This window comes from Brassica oleracea, chromosome C9 (genome assembly GCF_000695525.1).
Source record: "Brassica oleracea var. oleracea cultivar TO1000 chromosome C9, BOL, whole genome shotgun sequence".
In the NCBI taxonomy this organism is placed as follows: Eukaryota; Viridiplantae; Streptophyta; class Magnoliopsida; order Brassicales; family Brassicaceae; genus Brassica; species Brassica oleracea.
The window spans coordinates 37,179,068-37,190,924 of NC_027756.1; the positions used below are offsets into that span (position 1 = coordinate 37,179,068).

The 11,857-nt window shown below is 34.2% G+C and overlaps 1 protein-coding gene across 1 annotated transcript; it reads left to right on the top strand.

Moving 5' to 3' along the window:
- The first annotated feature begins 1,976 nt into the window (after window positions 1-1,976).
- On the top strand, window positions 1,977-3,595 carry LOC106315552 (NAD(P)H dehydrogenase (quinone) FQR1). Its single transcript, XM_013753315.1, has 4 exons — window positions 1,977-2,107; window positions 2,297-2,390; window positions 2,828-3,090; window positions 3,175-3,595. The coding sequence occupies exons 1-4, from the start codon at window positions 2,085-2,087 to the stop codon at window positions 3,407-3,409; spliced, it is 615 nt and encodes a 204-aa protein (XP_013608769.1). The 5' UTR covers window positions 1,977-2,084; the 3' UTR covers window positions 3,410-3,595.
- The last annotated feature ends 8,262 nt before the right edge of the window (window positions 3,596-11,857 follow it).

Below are 11,857 nucleotides of genomic sequence, written 5' to 3' on the forward strand. Positions count from 1 at the left end.
AAGGAAAGACTTGGGTTTATTTTATACTAACCATAACAAAGAAGGATTAGTTGGCTTTGCTGATGAAGGTTATCTCTCGGATCTTCACAATGCTCGATCACAGACCGGCTACGTCTTTACTCATGGTGTTACGGTCATCTCATGGCGTTCCATGAAGCAGAAAATCGCGGCCACTTCATCAAACCATTTGGAAATCGTGGCTATTCACGAGGCCAGATGCGAGTCTGTGTGGTTATGGTCCATGACCAACCATATCCGAGTTGATTGTGGGATGACTGAAGGCAAGGACGCACCAACTGTGATGTATGAGGACAATGCAGCTTGCATTGCTCAGCTTAAGGATGGCTACATCAAAGGAGACCGGACGAAGCACATACTGCCTAAGTTCTTCTTCACGCACGAGCTTCAGAAAGCCGGCGAGGTCCAAGTCGTCCAAGTGCGTTCCAGTGACAACTCAGCCGACCTGTTCACCAAATCACTTCCTACCTGCACGTTCAGGAAGCTCACACATCAGACTGGGATGCGTAGTGATGTTCAGAACAGGGGGAGTAATACGTGTTGTACTCTTTCTCCTTCACCATGGTTTTGTCCCACTGGGTTTTCCTGGTAAGGTTTTAATGAGGCAACATCTAAAGCGTATTACAAACTCTGTATGGTAATAACATCCAAAGGGGAGTGTTATAAATCATATTGTGGATGTCCATAACCGGCCCGGTCCATAACCGGCCCATACCTAGAGAGAGAGAGATGGTCGCGCCCTAGAGAGAGAGCCGGTGGCTGGAGAGAGAGAAACCCTAGTTTCCCTTTTCCTTATTAGTTTATGATTTGTATTCTTTTCATATTTGTATTTTTTTTTTCTGGTCTTTCCATTATTCTATGACGGTGTAATTCCCTATATATAAAGGGCTCCTTATATTTATGAATAAGATATAAAACATACAAATTATATTCTCTAATTTCACAACACAGACTGTGTTTAATATTAGTGATTATATTAACCTAAACATATTAGTTAGTAACTTAGTATCACTACACATGTAAACTCAAGAACAGAATTTCGTAGCTTTACTAGTTAGTAACCTAGTATCATAGACACCAATTTCATTGGGATAATTGATTTTGCAAACTTATAATAATTTTAGTCAAGCTACTATTTTGTGTAAGAGTGATTCATAATTTAATCATACAAAGCTTGAACAGATAAACACTATGATTTCTTGTTTAGAAAAGTCATCTTCTAGAGAAAACAAGCAGAAAGCTTCTTTCTTGTGTTAAGATAATCATATTTTTGAGGGAAAAGGAATATGATGGTGAGCGTGACGCCACGTATCATCATTAATTTTATGTTATTTAAATAATTTAAATTATAGAATAAAATCAACTTTTTCCGTCCAATACCAAACCAGGTGATGAACGACTACGTTTTGAATTGACCACTTTTTTTTTGTTCAAACATTCATAAATCATGGTAAACCCACGTAATATTCCGGCTGACACAGGGAAAATAGAAGCAGACGAAGATTTGACCGTCATTGAATTGACCACCTATGCCCCCTATAATAGCCGTGAAACTCAAAATTGGCCCACTAGTTTTGTTTGCTTCATTTGCTAGCTATAATCACCATACTTATTAAAGAAATGGCATGATAATTATTATGTTCCAATAATTTAACCAAAAAATACGCATATGAAAATAGTGATTTTAGAAAGCTCATAGTACATCAAATGTTTTTGAAAATATTGTTTTTCAACTCATGATGAACCAAAAGATTTAATTCTTCATCGATCTCTTTAAATACTCATGAAGGGGTGGCTAAATATATATATATAAAAGAAAAAGTATATGGTAAGATTTCAATTTGACCAAATAATGAGGGCGTTGAAGTTGAGTTCCTCTGGAAAATACAAGTTTGGGAAAAGGATAAAAAAGAAAAGAAAACAGATAATGTTGGACCACTATAAATACGCTTACAGCGTTTTCGGATCGTTGAACCATTCCTATATCATCATCATCCACAAAGACAATTTTACGAGAAACACTTCAGAAAGTAGTTAAGCTTCAGATAAACGAAGAAACGATTCCGATGGCAACCAAAGTGTATATCGTGTATGTTAATTTTCTGTATATCTTTTTTTCCTAGTCTGTTCCTGCTTCTAGCGACTTGATTTCATGTTTTTTTATTGTCTAAGATCGGACAAGAAGGTGTATTGATTTTTCACGGACGATTGTTTTATATTTTATTAACTGGCACTTGCTTTGTTTAGTGGTTCAAAGTCTCTTTGATGTGTTCTGCAGGTACTACTCAATGTACGGTCACGTGGAGAAGCTGGCTGAAGAAATAAGGAAAGGAGCTGCTTCTGTTGAAGGTGTTGAAGCCAAACTATGGCAGGCAGTAGCGGCCCTGGATATAAGCCAAAGAAGCATAGGCTTCCGGCCTTTTATAGAATATCTAAAATTTCAGCCTTCGGTTTAATAAAACTCTTCAGTAGAGTTGATGGTTTACGGCTGTTCTTTCCAAGCTAGAGGTATGCAGTTCGAATAGTGATACATGTTAACATGTTTTACTTCATATTTTCCTTTTAAGTGATTTATTAATACAGCCAAATATTTTGTTAGCTTCCAGCCCATAATTCATTTGGGCCGGGTCTGATGGCAGGTTTGTTTGTTCTTTACCTCTGACTTTCTTCCATAATCACTTTTATGTTCCATTGACAAACTTATGTTCTATGGATCATCTAAGCGGCTACAACATTATGATTTGAGTCCAATTAGAAAGGAACTCTGTTTTTTTAACGGTTTCTCGATCGTTGAATTGTTGTTACACAGGTGCCAGAGACGCTTCCAGAAGAAGCACTCCTTAAGATGAGCGCACCACCAAAGAGTGGATCACCAATCATCACACCCAACGACCTAACTGAAGCTGATGGTTTTGTCCTTGGTTTCCCAACAAGGTTTGGTATGATGGCTGCTCAGTTCAAAGCCTTCTTGGACGCAACTGGTGGACTCTGGAGGACTCAGGCACTCGCCGGTAAACCAGCTGGTATCTTCTACAGCACTGGCTCTCAAGGTGGTGGCCAAGAAACCACCGCGTAAGTTCTCTCATCAAACAACAAATAAACTTCACATCTTTGTCTATATCTTAACAAACGTTTTCTTATGTGGTAAATCAATAGGTTGACGGCGATAACTCAGCTGGTTCACCACGGGATGATATTTGTCCCAATCGGTTACACATTTGGTGCTGGAATGTTCGAGATGGAGAAAGTTAAAGGTGGGAGCCCTTATGGAGCTGGAACATTCGCAGGAGATGGTTCTAGGCAGCCAACGCAGCTCGAGCTAGAGCAAGCTTTTCACCAAGGCAAGTACATTGCAACCATCACCAAGAAGCTCAAAGTATCTACTGCTTAATGTTTTCTAATGATTCGGTATCAATAAGAAAAAAAAAAAAAAAACATTGCCTGTTTTGCTCTGCTTTATTAATATATATATAAAGTCCATCATATATATTCTTTCACTTTGATATTATTTCACAACAATAATTATTGTCTTGTTTTTACGTATAGATATGTAATGATTTGTGCTTGCGTTTCACTCCATGCATGAATGAGATTTTTTATTGTCAAATTAAGAAAAACTTAAAAGGGTAAAATACAAACTCATCTAAGATCTTGAGAATTTCTAGAGGAGAATACAAACCCCATTTATAAAAAGACACAAACTGGTTCGTAACTTTGCTTGTATTGCACTCAAAAACAGAAACCCTAATCCATGTCAAAGGATTTGATGAGCATTCCCGTAGCATCCCTAATGAACGGTGACTTCATCATGTTTGTAGCCAAGTCTGATGAATTCTGAGGATAGAATTTGTACAGCTTCATGTTTTCAGAGGCATGCCTAGTAGCGAGTCGTCTCATTCTTTCTATCGCTCTCCTATCTCTTGCCGCTTGGTGAGCTACCTTTCCTACTCGAACACGCTCTTCGACAAGCTCTTTGAACTCGTCTTTTAATTCCTCAGACAACCCTTCAAATTTGAAAATTGCGTCAGCAAACTCCTCAAACACGTAACCGGCGGGTCAGAGGGGAACATTATGTTGACCTCAGTACTACTCTCTTCAATATCATCTTCCTCCGATTCAGAGAAATAAGCAAGGCAATACTCACACTTCTCAACATGTTCTTCCTTTTTGTTTCTGAGAGCTGCTCTCCGATTGTTACAGAACAAAGTAAAGATCCGAGAGCTTGTACCTGCTCAACTTGTCTGTCTCTTTCTTCTAATGGAATGTAAGGAACCCATCCCGTTCTCATCGTAATGGTTCCTTCTTCTGTTGCGCTCTGAATGGATTTGATTGCTAGCTCTTTAGAAGGCTCAGTGTTTGATTCGATGACAACAACCGTTGGGACATTGACAAAAAAGTATTCTTGATCCTTGTCAAGACAGTGTTGAAGGTTCTGCAAACCCTAAAACATAAACTTCTTCCCGTGGAGAAAACCCTCCTTCCTCCAAGGCTTCTTCTAGATGTTTGAAGTCCCAGTTGAGTCCGCAGAGTGCATCAGTTCCCACCGGAAACGCAGCTTTCCACAAATATTCTAGGTTACGTTTCTCCTTTTAAGTACTCCTCTGTCTCTTTGTCTTGTTGTGGTTTTGTCACTCTCCATTTCTTGTTACCCACGTTACCATTCTTCTTCTCAGTTTCCTTGTTCGTGCCCCTCTTTCTCTTACCATCACCACGACGAGCAGACATCATCTCGTCGTTTTGAATCTCCTCCGCAAGCTCACCTTTGCGGCCTCTTACGAATCTCCGACGAGCAGTCAGATAAACGAAACCCTAACTCTTTCAGCAAGGAAGCGAGACAATTGAATGATTTGTGTCGTTCCATTAGCCAATATGTATAGAACATTGAAATCGTACTGAGAAAAGGAAAGATGATTCCGTAAAAGAAACAACTCACATCATTTGAGTATATTTCCATCTTCGAAAGAAAAGACCCTACAAATTGTTTGTTTGTTTTTTGCTTATTTGGCTTATTTTTTCAACGCAGCTAAAAAGAAAATTAGGATCTACTTATCATTGATTAATCACTTTTCTCGATATTCATCTGGTCACCAAAAAAAAACAGTTCAAATGGGACCAGAACCTTCGACCTCATTCCTCAATGTTTTCTCTTTAGTTACTTCTCCACTGTCTGTGGCCAGGGATCCATTTCGGACACTTGGGGATACAACTAGATATTACACAAGTTTATATAAAGTCTATCATGCTACAAATTCTAGATGTATGGGCAGATGGCCTTGATTTCAACTTAGGCTTGAGTTCGCTAACAAAACTCTCTTGAGTAACTTTTTACATAAAGTTCACTAAGCTATAGCCAAGGAACAAGAATATTCGATGACTAGTTGACCAATCAATAGTAGTCATAGCGGCCCTTTGTATGACCGGTTAACGAAATCGAAATCGACATCGACTTGGTAACAAACAAGCTCTATTTCGGCTTTTCGTCTAACATGCTAAAGATAAAATGATTAGTGTGAACTTCATACTATCATCAACGTAAAAAGCCGACAAAGTCTGGTTTGCCATCACCATATTCATGTGTACCTCAGTTTCAAAAAAAAAATATATATTCATGCGTACGTAAGAATATTGGTGCTTCATCAGGTGTATAACAACGGTTTTATAATCTCCGCAAAAAGTCGACTCTTTATAACCAAATTTCGTAATTTATAAAAGAGAAATTGCCAAAAATATTATTTTCAAAATACCAATTTTCATGTTTACACTAACTACTTTTACCTTCGTCTTTAATGAAGGGTAAAAGAGATTTATAACCTTTTGATTATCTTTGACAAAAAAAAACATATGGTTAACTAATCTAAACTTAAAACATCAATTCTAAACCCTAAATCATCGACTCTAAACCCTAAACCATGAAACATCAACTCTAAACCCTAAACCCCGAAACATCAACTCTAAACGCTAAACCCTAAAACTTCAAATCTAAATCCTAAAACAACAACTCTAAACCCTAAACGTAAACCCTAAACCCTAAATCTAAACTTAAAACATCAACTTTACACCTAAATCATCAACTCTAAACCCAAAACCATGAAACATCAACTCTAAACCCTAAACCCCGAAACATCAACTCTAAACGCTAAACCCTAAAACTTCAAATCTAAATCCTAAAACAACAACTCTAAACCCTAAACGTAAACCCTAAACCCTAAATCTAAACTTAAAACATCAACTTTACACCTAAATCATCAACTCTAAACCCAAAACCATGAAACATCAACTCTAAACCCTAAACCCCGAAACATCAACTCTAAACGCTAAACCCTAAAACTTCAAATCTAAATCCTAAAACAACAACTCTAAACCCTAAACGTAAACCCTAAACCCTAAATCTAAACTTAAAACATCAACTTTACACCTAAATCATCAACTCTAAACCCAAAACCATGAAACATCAACTCTAAACCCTAAGCAGTTAATTAATCCCTAAACCCTAAACCTTCAAATCAAAACCCTAAAACATCAACTCTAAACCTTAAACGTAAACCTTAAACCCTAAACCTTATATTTTTCTGAAATTCGAACCCTAAACCCTAAAACCCTAAACCTTCAAATCTAAACCCTAAAACATCAACTCAAAACCCTAAATGGTTGATGTTTCGGGGTTTAGGGTTTAGAGTTGATGTTTCGGGGTTTAGGGTTTAGAGTTGATGTTTCGGGGTTTAGGGTTTAGAGTTGATGTTTTAGGGTTTAGGGTTAATTTTTTAGGGTTTAGGGTTTAGAGTTTACTTTTTAGGATTTAGGGTTTAGTGTTGATAGTTTAGGATTTAGTGTTGATGGTTTAGGGTTAAGTGTTGATGGTTTAGGGTTTAGGGTTTAGAATTGATGTTTTAGGGTATAGAGTTGAAGGTTTAGAGTTCATGTTTCAGGGTTTAGGATTTATTTCAAAAAAAATATAGGGTTTAGGATTGATGGTTTAGGGTTTAGGGTTCGTATTTAAAAAAAATAGGGTTTAGGTTTAGAGTTGAGTTTTAAGGTTTAGGGTTTGAATTTCGAAACAGTATAATTCGGAAAAAAATTAAAAAAATCATTTTTTATTTTTTTAGATTTTTATTTATTTAAATATTGATTTATTGTATATATAAAGAATATGTGCATATAAGTCTTTTGCCACTGAAAGAAGAAAGTCTTTTGAAAATGTCATTTTAGTGGTGGTAAAAATGAAAAATACTGGCATAAAAATGGTAAACACGTAATTTTTCCTCTACAAAACAACACTTTTCTTAGCGCATTTAGCTTCAATTTCTAAAGATGATAATGTTGTTGAACCAATAACATTAAACCCTTTAAGAAAACGTTTCTAGCTCTAATACAGAGGATCCATCCTATTCCAGCTTTTTGTAGGTTTCAGATCCAAATGCTGTGTTTTTATTTATTTTTACTCATGATTCTAATTTCCACTTTATCATTGAATAGAATTGGAGTATTTCATTACAAAAATATTCTATTTTCAAAAAGAAATAGAATTCTGCATTATGTTCGTACGGTCTCTTGGTATCCTCTAGACTATATTTGCGAAATGATTTTGCCACATGTCCTTTCTATAATCAATTTCACAAAACAAATATGACATTGTTACTGAAATTGATGACATGGCTTCCGTAAATAGATGGCATGGATAATTTCATTTAATGTTGATTTATATTTTTGGCAAACTTATTAGAATATGGTAATAATTCATATATTACATTTAATATTGATATTTCTTTTTGGTAATTTTTTTTTTAAATACGGTAATAGCTCATACATCTTCTATAAAATAAATATATTAATATATAACATTTTAAATTTCGAAATATTATTATTTTGGTATAATTATCCAATTTGTATTACTAAAACTTTCAAAAATTCTTACAATTTTTTAAAATTTTAAATATCTAATCGTAAGATCATTAGTTTTTTATATACCTATAAATTTTATAAATATTGTTTAGGCTAAATTTTTGATAATTATACAATTTTATATCATTTTTATTAGTTTTATACAAATTGATTTAATATATATCAAATCTATATTAAATATTAGTAAGAAAATAGTAAAATCTATAATATTTAATAAAATTTATTTTTAAATATAAGTTAGATTAAAAAATTATTTATTGCACGTGGTGCAGGAAAACACCGTAGTATCACAATATCCGAGGAGTGTGTGTACAATGCACATTTTCTAGCATAAAATTATGCAATATAGCGAAATATTTTGTATCTTCCTAACCACTTATTATTGGGAAAGATGGTGATTAGCAGTTTTATGTTTATTTTTGGAGTGGTGGTTTAGCGGTTTCCACTATCCTCATCTATTATTGGACGTTGAAATCGATATCATGTTTTATTACTTATTATGCTCCTTATAACTATATTTTATAGATTAATAGCTTTGTTTAATAGTTCCAAATTTTAGTTTTGTAAATAACAGTTATAAAATCCAAAATTGACTAAGACTAACTCCAAAACTAAAAAACAAACTCTTTCATTTAATGAAAAGGTTTAAAAACTAGTATTTAGATCATATATAATTTTACATCAGAATGAAAATTTACTATATTTAAACTAAAAATATAGATTATTTCTTCAAGTGTTCTTTGTTTATCAGGGTTTATTGCTATTCCTTAATTTGAGATTTTTTTTATTTTATGTATTTTTATGAAATTTTTCAAACTGTCGGCTTTGTATATCATATAGAAAACAAAGTTAAACGGAAAAATACTGGAAAATTTGAAAAATTAATAAAATTAATTTTAAAACATGAAAACACAAAAAATATTTTAGAAGATCATTAAAATATGATTATTCCGTCACATATTCTTTGTTTATCGGGTTTTGTTTGTTATTTTATAATTTGGGATCTTGTTTTATTTAATGGGTTTCTATTTCTGAAATTTTCAAAACTGTCAACTTTGTATCCCGTATTGAAAACAAATCTAAAAGGAAATATACTGGAAAAACAGAAGAAAAAAACTAATTTTAAAACATGAAACCAAATTCTTTTTTGAGAAGTTAATATGTTATTTTTATTATCAATTTGTTTAATAGTTTTCAATTTTAATTTTGTAAATAATAGACAAACTCCAAAAAAAAAAAAGAACTCTTCCGTATAATAAACAGATTTTAAAATGGAAATTAAATCTTATATAATTTTCACTTCGAAAAATTCATAATATTTAAATTAATTTGAGAAACTTTATATGATTATTCCGTCACGTGTTATTTGGTTATCGGATTTTGTTTGTTATTCCCTAATTTGGGGATTGTCTTATTTTCTTGGTTTGCGTTTCCGGAATTTCCGAAACTGTCGGCTTTGTATCCCGTAGTGAAAACAAAGTTAAACAAAAAATATTTAGAAAATTCAAAAAAATAACAAACTACTTTTAAAACATGAAACAAAAAAAGATTTGAGAATATCAATATGTTATTATTAATTTTACGATCTAAATAATTTATTAGTATATGCAATATTATATTAATATATTATAATCTAAACTAACAGTGAAATATATAAAATATAAGAAAAATTCTAATTTTACCACAAATACATGGCGCCAAAAAAGGTCGTGATCGCCCTGTGCGCGCCGAAAAGGGCTTGCTACTTTCAAATTTACCTTTAAATGACTACATTTTCTTAAAATTCTTAATTTTGTGATAAAAAAAAACTAACCCTCCTAAGTTATTTATAAATGTTTAAGAATTATTTATGTAAGTTTATAAACTCAATTCACCTCTTAAATAATAACTCATTAAACACTAAATTCATATGTTAGAGTATTTTTGATTGATTGCACTTTTGAAAATTAGTATCCAATTTATGGTATTCAAGGAATTTTTCTAAAATTTATTGCAAAATATAAAACTAGATTAACAATGAAGCTATATATTCATTACATTTCATGGCCTAAATCATAGGGTCGGACTTATAATGTAAGGTATAGGCTACAATGTACTTTCTAACCTTTTTATTTTTAAAATCTAATACATTGTATTAACTAACGTCATATTCACGTCAATCACATCTAGTTATATATTTTATAGAACAATACGATTTTATGTATATGTTGATGACAAAAAAAAATACGATTTATGAATTATAAACTTTTACATAACATACATCAATTTGATACAACAATTCAACTAATTTCAATTGAATCCAGATTGATATTAGATGAAAATTATAAAAGAATGTAAATTAATGTAATTAATGTTCAACATAAAAAGTAAATATAAATATTATTAATCTAATTAATTACATGTAAGTTTGAGAGATTTAGAGATAGAACATGAAACATTTAAATTGTAAATTTCTAACTTTATTTTATTATAAGTCGTCTAATAAGTCGTCCAGATGGAAGACTTTCCAGACGACTTAATTAAGTCGTCCGATAAGTCGTCCAGCTGGGAAGACTTTCCAGACGCCTTATTATAAGTCGTCTAATAAGTCGTCCAGATGGAAGACTTTCCAGACGACTTAATTAAGTCGTCCGATAAGTCGTCCAGCTGGGAAGACTTTCCAGACGCCTTATTATAAGTCGTCTAATAAGTCGTCCAGATGGAAGACTTTCCAGACGACTTAATTAAGTCGTCCGATAAGTCGTCCAGCTGGGAAGACTTTCCAGACGCCTTATTATAAGTCGTCTAATAAGTCGTCCAGATGGAAGACTTTCCAGACGACTTAATTAAGTCGTCCGATAAGTCGTCCAGCTGGGAAGACTTTCCAGACGCCTTATTATAAGTCGTCTAATAAGTCGTCCAGATGGAAGACTTTCCAGACGACTTAATTAAGTCGTCCGATAAGTCGTCCAGCTGGGAAGACTTTCCAGACGCCTTATTATAAGTCGTCTAATAAGTCGTCCAGATGGAAGACTTTCCAGACGACTTAATTAAGTCGTCCGATAAGTCGTCCAGCTGGGAAGACTTTCCAGACGCCTTATTATAAGTCGTCTAATAAGTCGTCCAGATGGAAGACTTTCCAGACGACTTAATTAAGTCGTCCGATAAGTCGTCCAGCTGGGAAGACTTTCCAGACGCCTTATTATAAGTCGTCTAATAAGTCGTCCAGATGGAAGACTTTCCAGACGACTTAATTAAGTCGTCCGATAAGTCGTCCAGCTGGGAAGACTTTCCAGACGCCTTATTATAAGTCGTCTAATAAGTCGTCCAGATGGAAGACTTTCCAGACGACTTAATTAAGTCGTCCGATAAGTCGTCCAGCTGGGAAGACTTTCCAGACGCCTTATTATAAGTCGTCTAATAAGTCGTCCAGATGGAAGACTTTCCAGACGACTTAATTAAGTCGTCCGATAAGTCGTCCAGCTGGGAAGACTTTCCAGACGCCTTATTATAAGTCGTCTAATAAGTCGTCCAGATGGAAGACTTTCCAGACGACTTAATTAAGTCGTCCGATAAGTCGTCCAGCTGGGAAGACTTTCCAGACGCCTTATTATAAGTCGTCTAATAAGTCGTCCAGATGGAAGACTTTCCAGACGACTTAATTAAGTCGTCCGATAAGTCGTCCAGCTGGGAAGACTTTCCAGACGCCTTATTATAAGTCGTCTAATAAGTCGTCCAGATGGAAGACTTTCCAGACGACTTAATTAAGTCGTCCGATAAGTCGTCCAGCTGGGAAGACTTTCCAGACGCCTTATTATAAGTCGTCTAATAAGTCGTCCAGATGGAAGACTTTCCAGACGACTTAATTAAGTCGTCCGATAAGTCGTCCAGCTGGGAAGACTTTCCAGACGCCTTATTATAAGTCGTCTAATAAGTCGTCCAGATGGAAGACTTTCCAGAC